The sequence below is a fragment of the Macaca fascicularis genome, chromosome 6, assembly GCF_037993035.2.
Source record: "Macaca fascicularis isolate 582-1 chromosome 6, T2T-MFA8v1.1".
In the NCBI taxonomy this organism is placed as follows: domain Eukaryota; kingdom Metazoa; phylum Chordata; class Mammalia; order Primates; family Cercopithecidae; genus Macaca; species Macaca fascicularis.
The window spans coordinates 79,645,722-79,666,638 of NC_088380.1; the positions used below are offsets into that span (position 1 = coordinate 79,645,722).

Here is a 20,917-nt window from a genome sequence, read left to right on the forward strand (position 1 = left end):
ATTGCAGGAGAGAGGAAGTTCTGAGGTCACTGTGTATCTCCCCCACCCCTGGCTCTCTTCAGGATGGAATGAATGCCCTCCACTTTGCTGCTCAGAGCAATCATGTGCGCATCGTGGAGTATCTTATTCAAGATCTGCACCTCAAGGACCTGAACCAGCCTGATGAGGTGTGTTTACTTTGGTTGTATAGGTCTTGCATCCACCCCTATCAAATTTCACTTTCTCCTACCTCTGGTACAGCTGTGAAAGCAGCCAGCACAGACAGACCCTGCCCTATAGCCAGCTCCTCCATCACATTGGCAGACCACAGAACCAAAGAGGAGTGTTGGTATTAGTGGCGATCCTGGCCCCTGCTTGTAGGGAGAACAGGAAGTGTTGAGGAAGCAGCCAGATTCCTTCTTCCCATTCTACTCCCTCATCCTGGCCGGAGTGTGGACAGTATCCTATCCCCTTTAGTAATCAAAATGTGTATCTAAATTTTATTTTATTATGCTTGGCCTTTTGGTAATATATTTGACCCAAAGCTATGCAGTAATGAGCCATGAAATACAATGCAGTTTTATTGCATTTGTCAGTATTTCTTTTCTTTAAATAAGGGGATACATAACAATACTAGCTACTACTTAACAAGTATCTGTTAATGTAGGTACAGAGGAAAGCTATTTACATGCATTATTTCAGTAAGAGGTCTTGGACCTGACACCTACCGATGCTCAACAAATCATTGCTGAATGAATGAATGATCTCACTAACCCCTACAATAATCCTATAAAGTAGAAAATATTTTGCTCATTTGTAGAGGAGAGGAAGTTGAGGCTCAGAGAGGCCAAACACCTGACCAAAAGTCTCACAACTAAAAAGTGACAGAGCCAGGACTTGACGCCAGGTCTGGCTGAATCCAGCCTTCATGCTGTGCCGTCTCCCTCCTCAGACTAACAGTGGGTATTGTTCATGTCAGGGACTGTCCTTCCCCTGGAATATTTCCCTCTAGGCATTTTTTTTTTTCTTCATAGAGGAGTAGCCTTTGTGCAATTGGCATTTTGATTTCTCAGCAGTAGAATATACTTCATGAATGGGACTTCCTTTTCTCTGTGCCACGAGAATACTATACTATAAAAGTTTCTTTAGAAGCTGGTCAGTGATAGTCACTTCATTTCACCTCTTTTTAAAAATTTTTACATTTTTTTTCTGACCGTAATCTCAAAAACAACAATATTAACAATAAGAAGTATTTCTTCAGATTAGGTCTGTATACTTCTTTGACTTCCTCTACATATGATTAAACAACTATACATTTACAGCTTAGAGGAAGATAGACTTGGGCTTTGGTCTGGTCAGTACCACCATGCACTAGCTGTGTGGTTTTAAGCAAGCTCTTCAATTTCCGAAACCCTCAGTTTCTCCATCTATACAATGGAAACAATAAAATCTACTTTATGGTAACAACAGGGTGACAGGAGAAGTCTTGTCCCACATATAATTTTTTTAAAATCAGCAAACCTCCATTCTTTGGTATATAATGATTGACATTTCCTCAATCTTATGTAAAAGTACCTATGCAAATGAACTTCATGATGAGCCATTCCATAACCCCTTTTCACTTATGCCATTCCTATGTAGGAATGTTGGAATAGCTGAGATGCTTAAATGAGCTAATGACTATAAAGCACTCAGCAAGGAGCCAGGCACATTGTAAGTGCTCACTGTTGTAACAATTGTTATAGGATAAAATATCCTATCTGATTTTCTGAAAGTGACAATCATAGTCAAATGCCATTTAGTATCAAGGTGAGGAAGCTGGATCTTTCTAATTTTATCCATGCCAAGTAGAGACGTGGCCAATTGATGAATTCTATTCAGTTCAGTTCAGCAGATATTCGTTGACGGCCTGTTATGCATGAGACACACAGTTATTATCCCCTTCAATGTGCTCTGATTGCTTCCATGAGAGAGAGTAGTGTATGGGAAGGACGGGAAGGATCAGGCAGGCTGATGGGATTCAGAAACCAAAGCACCTTTGCAGGGAGCCTTCCCCATTTCTTGAGTTTCTGCTGGCCAGCAGCCTTCCTCTCCGTAACTCTTTTCAGCTGATTCTGGACATGTCCTCTCCTCTCACCTTCTTCCTCCTCTGTCTGTTGGGAAAAAGGGTTCAGGAGCACTGGCAGCAAACTGCAGAGTGACATGTCCAGCTGCGAGATCTTAAATTGAGTTCAGAGACATACAATGAATGAGCAAATAATGAGTCCACTGGGTCATCTAGGGAAAGAAGACTCTGAGTCTGAGCCCAACTTTAGTCCCTTCAGAAAACTAAATTGATGAATAGAAAAGAAAAAAAAAAAATCTACTTTTTTTCCTAAGATCTGTGAGTGGGTCACACCTGTTGGCAAACATCAGTTGGAATGGTAGTTGCCAGGAACTAGGAGGAAGGGAAAGTGGGGAATTATTGTTTAATGAGGACACAATTCCAGTTTTGCAAGATGAAAAAGGTTATGGAGATGGATGGTAGTGATGGCTATCCTTATGAGTATCCTTAATACCACTGAACTATACACTTAATAATGGTTAAGATGATAAATTTAGTTATGAGTACTTTACCATAATAAAAAATTATGGGGGGAAATTCCAGTTGCAGCTGTGATCAGAAGCTCAGGTTCTATCAATTTACTGTTGGGTTTCCCATTTGCATCTGCTTAAAGGTATTGTGGAGTTTGTAAAATACATTTGATATTTAAGACGTCTTCACCTTCACAGTGTTACTCTCTTGCCTAGTTTCTTATCAACAGAAAGTGATTGAGAGCCTGTGTACCTGCCAGGGTTGGTAAAATCCATCTCTCTGGCCTGGAGGGAACTCCAAAAGCTAACAAGGAAAGCTTTCCTGGAAGGAGGCCCTTAACACAAAATGGATTTAACTAGGCCAGGGGGAGTTTGGGTGGGGAGAGATGGAGGATGCTGGGAAAACTTTTGAGATTTCCCCCAGCTCCACAGCCATAAAAATCACTGAGGCCTTTCCAGGGGAGAGAGATTAGCGCAGCAAGGAGTTAGGAATAAAGTATAGACATTTTGAATCTACATATAAATGTCCATCTGGTGATCAAAAATAAATACTCAGACTGACATGTTTGGGGAGGGAGAGAAATAGGAAGGCCTCACACGCCATTCATGTATTTGTTCAATATTTACAAGAATTTGGGGGTACAATGTTGCTTTGGTTTCAACTACGAATATGGTAGACTTCCATTGGTTTAAAGTCTCTGGAAGTCAAAATGCATAGAAGCTTCTTTTTCTGGGAGGGAAGGGGATAGTGAGTAGAAGGGGACTTGAGAAGACACCTGTTTTCTTATACAGACCCAAGGCAACATTTAACAATTTTAGATTTAATCAAATCTCTTGTTTCCTGTCTGTGAGGGGAGAACTAACCCACTGTCTCCCACCCCACCAGTGCCACTTTTTCATATTTAACATGCTGCTTTTTCTTTTTTTTAACCTCATGACACATATTTTTTACCTGTGAAATTTCTAGTTATTCAGGGTTTTCCCCTTCCTCAAGTGCCTGACCCTGGGGTGATGGGAAATGCTGTGGGAGGGAGCATGCACTGGAGGCCCACCCAGCGCCTCTCCTCAGAGGCTCCTGAGAGCGACACATCTCGGGGATCCCTGTGGTAAAGGAAGGTCAGGTTGGTCTTTGGATACCCACTTAATGGCTATTTATGAAATTTTTGCTGAATTTCATAACATCAAATTTGATGATTTCATCTTCTCAGTAAACTTAAAAATAATTTATAATAAACAATTCCAATCCCTCAGACTTACATGCCAAAAAAAAAAAAAAATTAAATGCATTGAGTTAAAACATATCAGGTTAGCCACGCACAGTGGCTCACACCTGTAATTCCAGTACTTTGGGAGGCAGAGGTGGGAGGATCTCTTGAGTTCAGGAGTTTGAGAACTAGCCCGGGAAGCATGGTGAATAACTGCCTCTACAAAAAAATACAAAACATTAGCCGGCATGTGGTGGTGCGCACCCGTGGTCCCAGCTACTCGGGAGGCTGAGGTGGGAGGATCACTGGATTCCAGGAGATGGCAGCTGCAGTGAGCTGAGATCATGCCACTGCATTCCAGCCTGGGTGACAGAGTAAGACCCTGTTATAATCAGGTTAAATAGATATTGAGTTAATAGAGGAAAGAAGGAACAGGAATCCTGGACCCTCCTTATTTTAGTACTTAAACGGACAGGATCCTGAGCCAGGGAGTCTTTGTGATTGGCCCAAGGCCTGGAGCCCAGGGCTCTGACACCAAGCTCCACCATCCTTCTGGCTGGAAAAGCTTCCTGCCTTCCAAGTAAGGGAGGGCCTATGAGACTGCCCTGGATAGAGGCCTACTTGAATGTGATGAAAAATGATTGGGAAGTTAAAAAAAAAAAAAAAAGGACATAATAAGAAACTATTTTTTAAAAACCACATATATCTTTGAAATTCCTGTTATTTTGTCTAATAATATGTACTCAATGAGAGAAAATATTTATATCTCACTATGCTATAATCTCACCTTTCTTTATGCTACCTTTTCATATATTTATTATAGGTTACTTTAAATGTCTTTACTTTGTGTAATTTTGCTTTTACATCTTTTTCCTGGATGATAACTGTTTTAAAGGGCTTCCAAAGTTCAAACTAATAGTGTTTCCAAAGGAAAGGAAAGATCTTTCATCTGTGGTAACTGTAGTCTTTTCTCAGAACCTCCCATCTCTTAGCAGGTGAAGCTTTCTTTCACTTTGTTATCTACTCAGTAATGCAAAACTTTGTAGCAACCATGGGTAAAAGAAAAGCACCATTTTAAAATTGAACAGATTAGTATTGTTACCAAACTGATAAATATGTATTAGTTAGAATTCTTTCTGTTGCAAAGACAAAAATCCATCTTGATTGAGATTAAGCAAAGAAGGTATTTTATTAACTTGTAACTAAAGAGTATGAGGGTGTATCTTTCCAGCTTCAGGCATGGCTGGACCCAGCTCTTTTTCTTTGTCCATTTCTTAGCTGTCTGCATGTTGGCATTATTCATAGGTATACTTTTCATATAGTAGGAAAGATAGCTGTTAGCAGCCTCAGGTTTAATATCCTTATGGATTTCAATCCATAAGAAATAGAAATAATAATCTGTCATTAAATGTTTATGTATAAATCTCAGGAACAACTGGCCCTACCTGAATCATATGCCCAATCTCGAACCAATCACTGTGACGGCAGGTTATGTAATCACTTCATGTGGCAGAAGGCAGGCAGATAAGGCTTGGAAATGGACAGCACTAAATGGGCTAAATGACAGGGTGTGTGTGTGTATGTGTGGTTGTTCTGCAAAGTAAAACAAAGTTACTAGAAGAAAGGTAAATATAAAGGCAAAAGCAACAAATGCCACACTAGGGCACAACACCTTCATGTATTATTTGTGGTCTCTGTGCATAAAGAGCTAACAAAAGCCCTTTCCTTCTGCATGAGCCGGGGGTCATTCTCCAATGTAAAAGATAACAGGCAAGAATCAGGTAACAAGTTCTCTTTTCTCCTGTTCCAGTGCATTAGCAACCTTTAAAGGCCTTCTTCCACCACTTCTCACCACCTACCTTTCCAGCCACAAACACACTTAAATGCTGAGTTATATAACCCCATATATCACCAGCACTCGGTTACTACATTACATTATAATTACTTGCTTATGTGTCCATCTCTCCTTTTGGACTCTGAACTTGAGGATGGGCAATATATTTCTCACCCTGGTCACTCTGTTGCTTAGCACATTATCTGGCATATTCATAGGCATTCAATAATTGTTGAAGAAATTAATGAATTATTTATGAGGATATGTGATCAGATGTTTTCATCTAGTATATAATCACTGTCTCTTGTTCCCTCTTTTGTGATTTGTTTACATGAACCTTTACCTGTAGTCACTATTTGCACATATTTGTATATCAAACACAATAATTTTTGGTCTGTCGTTTCCAAAGAGTTGCTCATGACTCAAGATTAAATTTTACTCTTCAATTAGTGCAGAAAACTGGGGTTCTAAGCAATCTCTGTTTCTTTCCTTTGCCATTTCTAGGGATCTCCTGAGAATGAAATCACTGAACCCTTTAAAGGGTTGGAGATGTAGATCTCATTGGTGACATATGTGGCCCAAGAATGATGAATTAGGTGAAGTTTTTGGTGCAAATTTGTTTCTCCAGCTTCCATACATGCATAAATACAGACCTCTGTAGGACTGATCTTTATAGATTTGTTTTTGTTTTTGCTTTTTACCGTTTGTTATTTCAGCATTATTTCTTCCTTTTTTCTCCAGTTACTGGGAGCTCCTATGTTGTTATCTCAGGTTAACAGTGGCCACGATCTTTTCATTACCCTATTTTATCAAGTGTTAGATGAGGCTTGTATCTATTTTTTAACATTAAGACACCTTGCTAAGCTTTCAGTTAGTAACACACTAAGCCAATTTGTGAGTGTTTTCTCTTTAATTGAAGAAAATACTTCTGCTATCATATTGCCACCACAACTTCCTTTTCCTTCTTTTAATTATCTCAAGTTACAACATTACATTTTCTGTGGATCTGCTATAGTTTGGCTATGGTTTGTCCTCACCAGAATTCATGTTGAAATTGGATCCCCAATCTGGTGGTGTTAGGAGGTGGGACCTCTTGGAAGATGTTTGTGTCATGAGGGTGGATCTTCATGAATGGCTTGGTGACATTCTTCAGGTAGTGAGTTCTCACTCTGGTGGGACTAGATTCATTCTCATAGGAATAAATTAGTTCCCACGAGGGTGAGAGCTAGGATGCCTCTCGGGTTTTGTCTCTTCACACATGTTCGCATCCCTTTGACTTTCTCTGTCATGTTATGACACAGTGTGAAAGCCCTTGCCAGAAGCCAAGACCGTGCCCTTGAACTTCCCAGCCTGCAGAACTGTGAGCTAAATAAACCTCTTTTCTTTATAAATTACCCAGACTGAGGTATTCTGTTATAGCAACACAAAACAGACTAAGACAAGTCTTTCACTTTTCTTGATGACATTTTGGCTATGGAAAATATAGTCTCCATTGGCAACATAAAAAGTAGGAGGAATTCCATAATCAGAAAATTCTATATTTGAGCTTATCTTCTAAAAAAATCAAACCTAAACATTTCTCTTAAAATGTCACTAGCTTTGTCCACTGTCATGCTTGTTCACTAAGAGTGTAATAAATGCTTGAGGTTTGTGATTGATTTTTAGAAAGGAAGAAAACCATTTCTTTTGGCAGCTGAGAGGGGCCATGTTGAAATGATAGAAAAACTTACCTTCCTAAACCTGCATACTTCAGAAAAGGACAAGGTGAGTTGGACTTTTATTTCTTTGCTGAGAACAAGAGAAAGGGGAGTAACAATTGATGTAGAGGGGTAACAATTGGCCTGTAGATTTGGTGAGGGACTTTTAGTCAGCAGAAGAGTTGTAAGTTGTTACTGTACTCAGAGAGAATCATGAACTATCCAGACAAAATCCTTCCACTGCTGCTGTGGGTTGTCCAGATTGGCAGTTTTTGCTTCATAATGTTTGTGAAGTCAATAGACCACATGGATTTTTCCATGATCAACTCCACCCCTCTTCTCTCCTCCCATGAGGTCTCCTGGAGCCTCAGCCTTACATGAAAGGGGAGGGGAAAACCCTGGGGTAGACATCATATCTGTATGTACACCTTTGATGACTTTCTTAGGAGAAATTCCTAGATGTGGAATTGTGGGTCAAAGGCTTCTGCACATTTTAAAATCTTTGGGTATATAATATTGCTAAAATGACCTCCCAGAAATCTTTCACCATTTTACCCTCACATAGGTCAAATGGAATTTCTTCTGTTGCTCCATGTTTTGCTAGCAATTGGTAGCAAAGTTAGAAGAAGGAGCATGGATGATTTTTTTCCTACTGGTTCAGAAAGCTATACCTTTTTATTTAAAACTTAAAAATGTATAAATTTCACTTAAAACTGCAGATACAGTGGTCCACGCTCTGGACCGTGCTTTAACCAAAATGAAAACTTCCAGAAACTCCATTGCAGCCCTTACTGTTGAAGGAACATGCTCTCCCAGCACAGGGCATTCTACCCCGAGTGTGTCTCTGTTGCAGGAGGGAAACACTGCCTTGCACCTCGCTGCAAAGCACGGTCACAGTCCTGCAGTGCAGGTGCTGCTAACCCAATGGCAAGACATAAATGAGATGAATGAGGTATGTGGAAGTACGCATTACAGGCACAGGACTTAAATGGGGAAGGGTTGGAGGAATGGCTTTCAAGAAAAGAGTGGGAGGAAAACAAAGGTGTTAGTGCCATAGGGTGTAAAATGTGATGCTGAAAGATTCTTACTTTATTCTTCAAAGTATTCCACAGCACTTCATTTGTTAATCCATTCATTTATTCACCCGTTCATTCAAATAATATTTGTTCTATATGTACTGTATGCCAGATGAAGTATGTACTCTTATTCCAGAAGCCTACAGGGTAAGAAGGGCATGCAAAACAAATAATGTATCGGGCTACATGCAATAATAGAGGTCTACAGAGAATGCCATGAGAACACAGGAAGATGTTTTTCAGAAATTACAGTTTTCACAGAAGAAGTGATATGTTATCTGGGTCTTGGCATTGTAATGAATGTTGGCAGGAAGGATTTTGAGGATGGCACAAGTATAAAGTATTTCAGAGGGAAAAGTCCAAGGAAAAGAACCGAGGCAAGAGTATGGTGTGTTCTGGGCGGACAAGCTCAGGGTGGCAGACATTGTGACTAGGAGGGCTGGGAAAGCTGGAAGCCTAGTGGGCCAAGGCAGACAGATGACGAAAGGCCATGCTTTACAGGAGGGAGGGTTTGGCTTTGATGTGGTTGCCAGCAGAGACCTTGAAGGGTTTTAAGTAGTGAAAAGGGATAGAATTCATCTTAGGTGTGGGCAGGTAACTGTCACAGCCGTTTGAAAGGTAGACCGGGTGCCAGGAGAGCCCAGAAGTGGGGAGGACCAGTCAGGTGACTGCCAAAATGGGGAAACAAGACCTATGGAAGACCTCTCACTGAGACACTCATGAGCAACAAACAGGATGAAGTGGTAGGAGGAGGCAGAGTCCACAGGACTTATGACCAGGACTTAGAGAGAGGGAAGACTTTCTGCCCCCAGCTATCTGACTTGGGCTGTTGCTGGGGAGTACAGGTGTGGAGCAGGTGAGTGGGGTAGGTAATGAGGGCTTGAATGGGTTTGTTTGAGGCACTTGGGAGGGGGGTACATTCAGGTGGAGTGTTAGTGAGCTGGAAACTGGTTCTGGGGCCGGGTATGGTGGCTCATGCCTGTAATCCCCGTAATTTGGGCAGCCGAGGTGGGTGGATCACCTGAGGTCAGGAGTTTGAGATCAGCCTGGCCAACATGTGAAACACTGTCTCTACTAAAAATGCAAAATTAGCTGGGTGTGGTGACAGGTGCCTGTGATCCCTGCTACTCGGGAGGCTGAGGCAGGAGAGTTGCTTGAACCCGGGAGGCAGAGGTTGCAGTGAGTCGAGATTGTGCCACTGCACTTGAGCCTGGGCAACAGAGCAAGACTCCATCTCAAACAAAACAAAACAAAACACAACCAAAAAAGTAAAAAGAAACTGGTTCTGGATTTGGTGGAGGCGATGTGACTGTGGCTATGCAGGGCAAGTTTGTGAGTCATTTGCCCTGGATGGTCACTTCTTAACCTATGGTCCAGTGATTTTTGTCTGGCTCTTTGGAAACTCGGGTCAGTGGGGTCCTCTTGGATTTCACAGTTTAATGTTCTAATCATTTCTAAACTTGATGCCTCACCTGAGAGCTACCGAAAGAACTAGTATCATAAGCATTTACCTTAAGATACCATTGATTGTAAAGCACACCATTATTTTATGTAACACTCAGAAAAAATAATGCTGCCATTTAACTGTGACAAAAAACTTTATTGTCACTTAAAATATTTATTTTATGCTGCCTATTTGAAGATGTTTTTAGACTGTTAGTTTTTTACGTGCATATATAAAGGAAAAAAATAAGCAAGATAACTCGGTTGATTGTAAACTTCAAGCTGAATTAGATTCTTCTAAATCACTTATTCAGTCTTGATGATTTCTTTCTTTTTTCTTTTTCTTACTTTATTTTTTTTCTTATAGCGTCAGGGTCTTGCTTTGTCACCCAGGCTGGAGTACAGTGGCATGGGAGATGCAGCATTTCTTAAAGAATGCCCCACTGTTGTTTCTAAGATTTTCTTCTAAGCCACTGATACCCATTCCAGTGTAATGCATGTGCTCAAACAACAACAATTATATCCACCTGGTTGACTGAGCTAGCCCTCATGATTTAATCACCACATAAAAGCCACCTCTTAATCTTATTGCATTGGGGATTTAAGTTTCAACATGAATTTTGGAGGGACACAAACATTCAAACCAAAGCAGAGATCAAGTCCTGTAGTCACAGGATTTGTAATCTTATTTATAGTATTAGTTATGCTTTCCCTGTTCTATTAAAACATATTTAAACCACTGGAATGTGTGCATGCATGTGGATTTCATCTTCCTTTTAGCAACTTTGGAGTCAGGGCACATTGGGGAAAATTCATAAAGCCCAAAAAACTTTAATTTCAGATTATGATAGGTTTAATTTGCACAAAATTAAGGGCACAGTGATAATAATATCATCTTTTTGCATATGATTCATAATGTTTGTCCATTTGTGGACAGCCTCTGCTTCCTGATACAAGCTGTTGCCAGATCAGTTAGAGGGACCCATGTGAATGTGCTCTAGAGCCGTGGTCTCCAGACATTCTTGGCAGCAAACTCATATCAGTAAAGAAAGTTTGAGCATGTGGCTATCACATATACATTTATAATTCAATTAATTCATTATAAAGTATATGCTAGAAATATAAATGTTTAAAATTCAAGATAAAAAATAAATAGCAGTTTTGTATTTTCTCTAAACTCACAGAATTATTATTATTTATTATTATTAGAAATAGGGTCTCATTATGTTGCTCAGGCTGGTCTCAAACTCCTGGCTTCAAGTGATCTTCCCATCTCAGCCTCCCATGCAACTGAGATTACAGGTGTGAGCTACCATGCCGAGCTCAAAGGATGATCTTATACACATCTGATGGATTTTATTGTGTTCCTCTGCATATATGTACAATATATTTTTCATAGCTGTCCCAAATTCACTTAACTATTCTTTAGCTCTTGGTTATTTAGTTTCAGTTTTTGTTTATTATAGGTTGTGCTGTCACAGACCTCTTTGTATATAAACCTGAGTCTGATTTCCTCACAATTGCCTTGGAGTATATCCTTAGAGGCAGATTGCAGGGTCCAAGATATGAAACCTTATCAGGCTCTGGATATGAATTCTTTCCTTTACACATTTTTTTAACAAATATTTTCCCCACTGGGATTTGTCTTTTTGCATCCATTTTCCTGGAAAAATGAGAAGGAAGATTATGGGGAGAAATGCCTTTTTTGTTTGTGTGTTTGTTTGTTTTTTTGAGATGAAGCTTCGCTCTTGTTGCCCAGGCTGGAGTACAGTGGTATGATCTCGGCTCACTGCAACCTAAGCCTCCCAGGTTCAAGTGACTCTCCTGCCTCAGCCTCCAGAGTAGCTGGGATTACACGGGCCCACCACCACGCCTGGCTAATTTTTGTATATTTAGTAGAGATGGGGTTTCACCATGTTGAGTAGGCTGGTCTTGAACTTCTGACCAAGGTGATCCGCCCGCCTCAGTCTCCCAAAGTGCTGGGATTACAGGCATGCACCACCATGCCTGGCAGAGAAATGCCTTTATAAGCAGATGGCTGTCCCAGGCACCCAGGTAAAGCAGCCTGGAATATGATTTTCCCACCTTGTTGGAATGGGAACACTGGTTTCTATACTCTTGTGTTCCTGTTAACATGATTGTTCATACCTAATTCACTATGAGTAAAGCCTTCTGAATTTATCCTAAAGTAGTTGTTAAGCAGATTAATGTCCAAGGAGGGAAATGGTTAGGGAATGGGGAAGGAATTCTGCATTTCTTCCCAACATTTTTAGGAAAGAGTCTGCATGAGGAAAAGGAAATAGCCAAGTAGCTATTGTGTGGGACCAGCTCCTTCTTTTTCCTCATTTTGGCCTGAATTAAACTCTTACTTCGTCCTCCTAGTATTTATCTTGAGTTTCAGGAAACTGAAGTACTGAGATTTTTTAAAGTAATGTTATTTTTTAAAATGTCATGTAACATTTAATCAGTTGTAAAGATTAAAGTTATACTTGGTGCAAATGGACTTCTAATTTTGTGTGTTTCATACTGTACTATAGTTACTTATTTCTGAGATTATCTTTCTTTCTTTCTTTTTTTTTTTTTTTTTGTTTTGAGACGAGGTCTCACTCTGTTGCCTAGGCTGGACTGCAGTGATGCAGTCCTGTCTCACTGCAGCCACAACCTCCTGGGCTCAGGTGATCCTCTCACCTCAGCCTCCTAAGTAGCTGGGACTACAGGCATCCACCATGCCTGGCTAATTTTGTAAACTTTTTGTAGAGATGGGGCTTTGCCATTTTGCCCAGGCTGGTCTCTAACTCCTGGGCTCAAGTATCCTGCCTGCCTCAGCCTCCCAAAGTGCTGGGATTACAGGCTGAGTCACTGAACCCAGCCACTTTGACACTTTTCAGCTGAGGTTTAGTTTTCTTATCTGTAACGTGGATAATATTAACCCTGCCCTTATAGCATTGTGTGATTTAACTGTGCCAAAGCATATAGTCTTGGCAGTACAAGTTGACACATAGTTGTTCAATAAATGCTATCCATTATTAAGAGTAATGCACAAAAGGCATAGAGAAAGCATGTTGTTTGTCAAGTAATTTCATTCCATGACAAGGGGCAATTAAATTTAACTTATTTTTCCTTTTGTTAGAATGGAGAAACACCATTCTTTCTGAGTGTTGAAGGAGGTCATGAAGAGTGCAGCAAAGTGCTGCTGACAGCAGGAAGTGACATCAACATTCCAAATAAAGTATGTGTTCCAGACCATGTTCACTCATGCAGTGGGAGGGAGACTTAAAATATTCTTTGGAAACTCTGGTCCTACATTGATCCACTCACTGGTACTTTAGAATTAATATTTATAATACGCTTTGTTTTTGGTAAGAATTAGTGATTTACCTCCAATATTTCCCAGTTACTGTGTCCTCAAAAGCAATGCTATTCTTTCTATTCTTCTGGGGAAGGAATAATTGAAAGTGGGGCAAAATGAGCAAGTACTTGTCACTTCTTAGAAACAGACACTCTATTCTACTTTGTTTTCTCATAGCAACTAGTGCACACCTGGCTTATACAGAGAAGACGCTGAAAAAAACTTTATTGTGTGAAAGCTCAAGTGGTCAGCCTGGTGCATGAAGAAGGAAGGATGGTGCCTTCCTCTAAATGCAGAATACTTTTGTATGTAGTCATTGTGCTAAGAACCTTTGAAACTTTTGAGACTGTGTTATTATTTTCATTTTTTTAGATCACAAAAATAGAATTTGGAAAAGTTAAGGAAATCATTCAGGATCATACAACTAGTCAATAGCAGTGCAAGGATTCAAACTCCTGTCTGACGCCAATGCCTCAGCTTTTAACCCCTGCGATGGCCTTGTCTTCAGATGGTTTAGTTTCTTTTCCTGTTTTTCTAATTAATTATAATGAAAACTCATGACAAAAAATTTGAATAGCACCAAAGGGTATATGATAAAAAAGTGTCTTACTCCAACCCCACATCACAATTTTACTCCCCAGAACTAACATCCTTAATAGTTTATTTAGTCTTCCAGGAATTTTCCATGAATCCACATGGAAAATGTGATTAAATCCATACACATATATATACCAACACCATATAAACAGTAGCACAGTATGTAATATATGCTGCTCTGCACCTTGTTTTCTTTTGATTGCCAATATATTGTAGAGATCTTTCTATCTGCACAATGTATAAACAATTTCTTTTCAACAAGTACAAAGTTAAACATGTAAGAATAAAGTCCCAATCAAGAATAAAGTCCCAAACTGGCATGTTTGATACCCTGTATTCTGCTGGTGGGAGTGTATATTTGTATAATCTTTCGAAAAGCAATTTGTCACTTTCCTTTTACCCACACATGGTGGATTATGTTAAGGAAATAATTTGAAAGGTAGAAAGCTAGCTGCATGCATTCAGATAGATGATAAAGTTAGCTCCAATTGCCAAGAATTAGATATAACATATACGTGGAATTAATGGTAGGAGAAGGCTGAAAGAAGGTCTGGTGCTTCTACTTCTTGGAAAATTATGTAGCTGTTAAAAATTATAGTGATAAATACTAAAAATATATTGCAATATTGAACATGTTAATCATAGAACACTAATTGAAAAATATATTATAGTCGAGTAAATATTAATGTAATATTGGATTTATATATACATGGACAAGGATTGTCGGACAGGAAAATCAAAGTAGCATGAGTTGATTCCCACTTAAGTTGCAAGGTTATTGATGCAATAAATAAACAGAAAGTTAAGAATTCATGGGAGCCATGAAATATTCAGAATGTGGAGAGCTGTGCTGCTGTTCAGTCATTGCACAGGTGCCTCCTTGTCCCCAGTCTGTATCCCCCTTCAAGTTCCTGGGAAAGCTTCCCAGGTTAGCAAGACTCTCAGGCTTACTCCATTATTTTGTACCCTGCCTCACCCTTGTCCTTAATTATTTTGCCCTTAAGTATTTTGCTTTGTAGTGATTTTTCATATGCACACATTCTCCCCATCCGACTAAGACTGCAGGCTCCATATTGCCCCTGTCCTTACAGCCAGTGGCCTCAGTTGCTCTAGGCAGCCTGGAAATGATCGCGAATCCATTTTTTAGCTTTTACTTCTAGAGTTTTTCCCGAGTTCATCAGCTCCCTTCTGAATCAGCAACCTCAGCCCCCACTAGCTATCCACACCTATCTGTCCAACCCAGTGAAAACCTTGGGGGGGAAAAGCAGTGTGAAGCAAGAAGCCAACAGCAAGAACACACATGAGCCCGGGATGGGTTGAACTTTGTTTTGCTTTCACATTTGTAGGTGATTGCTATGTTTGATCTTGGAAACGCTTCACCTGCTGACACTGATGAGTCTTGGTTGCCAGGAGTTTGCTTTTGTGCTCCCTCCCACCTTGCCATCAGCAAGGGGAGCGGGTAAAGGGTTAAGTCGTTTCTTTCTTTTTTTTTTGAGACAGAGTCTCGCTCTGTTGCCCAGGCTGGAGTGCAGTGGCTGGATCTCAGCTCACTGCAAGCTCCGCCTCCCGGGTTCACGCCGTTCTCCTGCCTCAGCCTCCCGAGTAGCTGGGACTACAGGTGCCTGCCACCTCGCCCGGCTAGTTTTTTGTATTTTTTAGTAGAGACGGGGTTTCACCGTGTTAGCCAGGATGGTCTCGATCTCCTGACCTCGTGATCCGCCCGTCTCGGCCTCCCAAAGTGCTGGGATTACAGGCTTGAGCCACCGCGCCCGGCCCGGGTCAAGTCGTTTCTAAGGAGGATGTTGGAGTGAGATTATGAATGTAGTTGACAGCCGGCTTTCTCCGTTTATGTTGGGTGGAAGAACTGCCCAGAGTTAGGGCAACAGGCTCTCTTTAGCGCCCTATTAACTGCCCTGGGTCCAAAAAAGGCTTTTGTAGGTCCTAAGAACTCATATTCCTGGAGGTCCTACCTCACATTTTATCATACATATTTAAGTGCTCCCACATTCCTCTTTACTTTTTTTTTTTTTTTTTTTTTTTTTTTTTGCTGTTAATTGCTCTAAAAGGCTTTTTTGTTTTTGCTTTTTGCAATTATTTGGCTATGACAGACTCACCTAATTTATGATTGACTCTGATTTCTTAGAACTCTGTGTGCATAATTGGGAATTTGAGGGAGGTGAAAAAATGCAACCTGCAAATTGTTTATAAATATAATGAATATTTTATGAACATTACATTTAACAATCAATGAAGTATGAATGTCAATTAAATATTTATTCACTTCAATTTTGTGGTTTTCTTTTGGTATCGTGGAACCAATAATTTTTTTCTTTTTTACATTTTAACGGTTTCTTTGGCTCATAAAGTCTGTAGGCCCTATACACAGAGCCCATGATGCCTAGAGGTAAATGCTGTGGACTCCCGCAGCTCTTCCTACTACAGGGTTCCTGCTTTGAGTTTCTCAGAAATTTGTTTCTGCTTTAGGTGGCTTCTGATCTTGCCAGTGAGGGCACTGCTGACCATTCTGATCTCAGTTTAACTGTCACCTTATCCAAGAAGGCTTTGTTGATCAGCCATGAGAAAGTAGCCAACCAGTCATGCTATTTTATGTCTTGTTATAGAACTTACAACTAGCTGATGTTATTCTTCTAACAACATCTATAATCTAATAAGCATATTTAAGTCCACTGATTTGCTGATCTACCAGTCTACCAATCAATGGATCAATTGATTGTCCACCGCCACTGAAATGTAATGTCCGAGATCTTATCAGTTTTGTTTACCAACATATCCCTCCACTATCTAAAATAGTGCCTGGTACAGAATAAGTGCTCAATGTTTTTTGTGTGTGTGTGTGTGGAATGGATAAAATAATAGTTACGGTTACCATACACATTTACTGGCTCGTGTATCCTCCCAGTAGTACTGTGATTTCAGAGAAAGAGGTAGGATGATGTGGTAGGCAGAATCAGGCTCCCCACCCCAGAGATGTTCACATCCCAGTTCCTGGAACCTATGAATATGTTATATTACATGGCAAAGGAGAATTTAAGTTGCAGATGGAATTAAGGTTGCTAATTAGCTGATCTTAAAATGAGATTCTCCTGGATTACTAGGTGGGCCCAATGTAATCATGAAGAGTCCTTTAAAGTGGAAGAGGGAGGCAGACGAGGATGTCAGTGATGCAGTGTGAGAAGGACTCAGCTAACTGTTGCTGGTTTTGACAATGGAGCAAGGGGGTGTGAGCCAAAGAACATAGGAGGCTTCTAAAACCTGGAAGAGACAAGGAAGTGGATTCTCCTGAGAGCCTCCAGAAGAGAACATAGATCTGTGAACATTTTTTTTTTTTTTTTGGTTAGCCCAGTGGGATCCATTTCAGACTTCTGACCTCCAGAACTATAAAATAATACATTTTATTAAGCCACTAATTTTGTGGCAATGTCTTATAACAGCAATAGAAAACTATTATGGGGACAGTTTTGCAGATGAAGACAAAGAGGCCCATACTTGATAGGCCACTTATCCAAGGTCATATAGGCATTTAGTATCATGCAAGCTAGATTTCAGTTGGTCAGAGATGCACAGGTCATTGCTGTTGGCATCTGTTCCATTATCTATTGCTTCCTGACAATCCAACCCAAAGCTCAGTGGCTTAAAACAACAATCTATTATTATTTTCACGGCTCTGTGAGTTGACTGGGCTCAGCTGAGAGGATTCTTACTTTGAGTTTATCATGTGATTCCAGTTGGAAGTCAGCCAGGATTTTGAAGGCTTACCTGAGCTCGATATCCAAGAGAGTGCACTCACATGCCTGGCAGTTAATGCTGGCTGTCTGCTGGGAGCTCACCTGGGCCTCACCATGGGCCTCAACCTACAGCCTGGGAACTGGCCTCTAAGAGGAAGGATTACAAGAGCAGGCATTACAAAAGGCAGAGAGCAGCAGCTGCCAGGCTAGTTAGGGGCCATGCCTGGAACTGGCACGCTGGAACTTCTGCCATATTCTATTAGTCAAAGCAGTTACAGGGTCGACCCAGATTCAAGGAGGTGGAGAAATAAACCCTGCCTCTTGATGAGGGGAGTGGCAAGGTCATATTGCAGAGGAGCCTGTGGGACAGGAGATACTGATGCAGCAATTTTGGGAAAGTAATTTCCAACAGCGTCCTTATTTGAAAGACCTGCAAATACTTTGTAGCAATCTTACAATTAATCAGTCAACAATGAATTACCTAATAACCTCCGAAAGGCCCCACCTCCTATCATCATCACATTGACATTAGAGTTTCAACATATGACTTTTGGGAGGGACACAAACATTCGGTCTATTGCACACATGTTCCCTGGGGCTCTACACTTCTATGGGAGACACTTAGAAAAAAACAGACAATTAGGTAAAAACCACAATTGCTTTTGTACTAACCTAATACTAGCTCCCCCTCAACCCAGTAATTAAAAACACAATGGGTTTTCTTTTTATTTATTTAGAGACTGGGTCTCACTCTGTTGCCCAGGCTGGAGTGCAGTGGCATGATCTCGGCTCACTGCAGTCTTTGCCTCCCAGGCTCAAACCATCCTCCCACCTCAGTCTCAGCCTCCTGAGTACCTGGGACCACAGGGACACACCACCAAGCCCAGCTAATTTTTGTAGAGACAAGGTTTCACCATGTTGCCAGGGCTGATCTCAAACTCCTGGGCTCAAGTGATCTACCTGCCTTGGCCTTCCAAAATGCTAGAATTACAGGCATGAGCCACTGTGCCCAACCAGATTTTCTTTTTAAAATACAGCCATGCATCTCTGAATGACAGGGATATGTTATGAGGAATGCCTGATTTCACTGTGTAAACATAAATAGAGTGTACCTACATAAACCTACATGGTACAGCCTACAACACACTATATGGTATATCTATTGCTCGTAGGCTACAAACCTGTACAGCATAGTAACATAGTAATGTAGTAAAGTACTTGTGCCATAGGAATTTTTCAGCTCCATTGTAATCTTATGGGACCACTGCACGTCTGTCATTGACCAAATCACTGTTATGTGATGCACAACTGTAGTTGTACTATTTCATTGTATTAACTGATTACCGTGTGATAAACACCAGAAAGCATGCTGAATTATAATGGGAGTTCCTCCCTGCCCTCTCCATTGTCTCTTGCAGCTCAATATCAGTAGTTTGCAGATAGCAACCAGGAATGGCCATGCATCCCTTGTCAACTTTCTTCTCAGTGAGAACGTTGATCTGCACCAGAAAGTGGAAGTGAGTTTATTCCAATGACATGGGCTTTGGTCCTGGCGCCATGAGGTTGGCCGTGCTAAGGAGATGCCCCTTGCAGATACATGTAGGAGATGAGATGTTTCACAAGGGAGGAATTATTTCTGGGAAGGCTGGCTGACTTCTTTTGGAGGCTGAGTCTTAATCTTGAGAAATAAAATCCAAGGGATGAATTTTAGAAAGTCATTGAAGTTCCTGAACAAAATGAAATCTTTGTGTTTTAAATATTTGTATTTGCTGCAAAAAAGCTTTCTCATATGTCTAGAGATGCCATTACTCTTGTATTAATTTTATCAGTCTGGGAAAATAATGAAGCAGCTGTACATATCAAGAAGAGTGATAATTTTTCTCCCTTCACTGAATGTTCTTGTTTTTCTTTTGAAAGCCAATTCTTTATACTGATTTAGGTTTTCTGACGTTTGAATTAGCTTTGGCAGAATTAACAAAGGCCCTCTGTGCTGGAATTAAACAAGAAACATGCCTCTATTTTTCCACTCTATTTTCATTTCTCTGTTGAGAATATGATTTCCTCTGATCTTGCTGAGCCATTACTATTTATTGTATTAACTCAAGAGGAGGGATGTGATTTAAACCATGTCAGATAGCTTTTGGAGCATGGTATTGGGGGAATTGGCTCTGAACTTACCTGGTTCAGTCCAAGGACACTTCCTGTTTCTCAGGAGGAGCTGGGCCCAGCAAGGCGGGTGGCCCCAGCAAGAAGGACAATGCCCACTTCTTTGCAATGTGGGATGCTTTCTCATTTTTCACACTTAGTGCCTCAAGGAGGTTACTCCTGGGCAGAAGAAACCTACACAGAAATTCTTCCCTTCACGCTGCCCCCACGGCCCTGCTCACACCATCTGTCTGCTTTGACCCTTGCTGGCCTCTGACAGCCTCTGACTTCCTCAGCTGTGGTCTTCTACTTGTCCCCTCATCTCCCCTCCCTCCATCTGCTGGTGACACTCTTGCCAACTCACTATGGTCTCTCTTCCATCCATCTACCCCCATCTCCTGAGACACAGCCTGGTGCAGATGGTAGAGTCAGAAAGGTCTGGGTTCACGTCCTGTGTCTGCCACTTCCTTGCTGCATGGCCTTGTGGAAGTTACTGATCCTCTTTGTGTCTCATGTATGAAGTGGGGAATATGAGATTGAATGTCTAGGGTTATTGATGTGATCTCTGAAAAACTGTCAGCCTGGTGTTTAAAACAGAGTATAAACTGTTAGGGCAGCCTGGGCAACATGGCAAGACCCCATCTCTACAAAAATTTAAAAATTAGCCAGGCACAGTGGTGCATACCTGTAGCCCCAGCTACTCGGGAGGCTGAGGTGGGAGGTTTGCTTGAACCCATGAGTTTCAGGTTACAGCGAATGACAATGGCTCCATTGCCCTCTAGCCTGGGCAACAGAGTGAGACCCCCATCTCTGAAAAAAAAATAAAAGAAACAGTTGGGGAATTGAGCGTGTAATAAGCACCACGATGAGAATGTGCTGAGTGTGTCTGATGCATATCATGAATATCAGCTGTTCCACTTGAGCGACGCTGCACTTGCCCTAGTCACTCACCCTCGTAGGCGCTTGTTCTCTCTCGCCACTCGCTCCACACTCAGCTCGGCTCCTGATCTGCACGGTGTCACTGGATCTTCAGCCCTTGCTGTCACACCCCTGTCCACCTCCCCCTGGTGTCCTCCCTCCCTCATCATGCTGGATGCCCCTCACTTCCCTCTCTCTCATGCCTTAATCGCTTCTGCCCTCACTTCCCTTCATTGCTTCTTCCCTCCCTTTTCCCCACTCTCAGCTGACTCTACTCCTGGAGGCATGTCTCCTCTCATGTCTCCACAGGCCAGTGGCAGCTGGGTGGGACTGCAGCAGCACGGGAGCCTGGAG

General features: G+C 41.3%; 1 protein-coding gene across 18 annotated transcripts in view; it reads left to right on the plus strand.

The window, feature by feature from the left end:
* Nucleotides 1-20,917, plus strand: part of ANKDD1B (ankyrin repeat and death domain containing 1B) — a 53,607-nt gene that overhangs the window by 15,978 nt on the left and 16,712 nt on the right. For 5 of the 18 annotated variants that reach the window (XM_005557188.4, XM_045393882.2, XM_045393877.2 and 2 more), the window contains 5 exons: nt 63-167; nt 7,258-7,356; nt 8,143-8,241; nt 12,939-13,037; nt 18,919-19,017. In XM_005557188.4, the coding sequence (XP_005557245.1) occupies nt 63-167; nt 7,258-7,356; nt 8,143-8,241; nt 12,939-13,037; nt 18,919-19,017 (501 nt within the window). Of the gene's footprint in view, nt 1-43; nt 168-799; nt 939-6,893; nt 6,953-7,257; nt 7,357-8,142; nt 8,242-12,938; nt 13,129-18,918; nt 19,018-20,917 lie in introns of those variants that run through there. The other 13 variants (XM_045393883.2, XM_073993642.1, XM_073993644.1 and 10 more) reach the window with 12 other exon arrangements.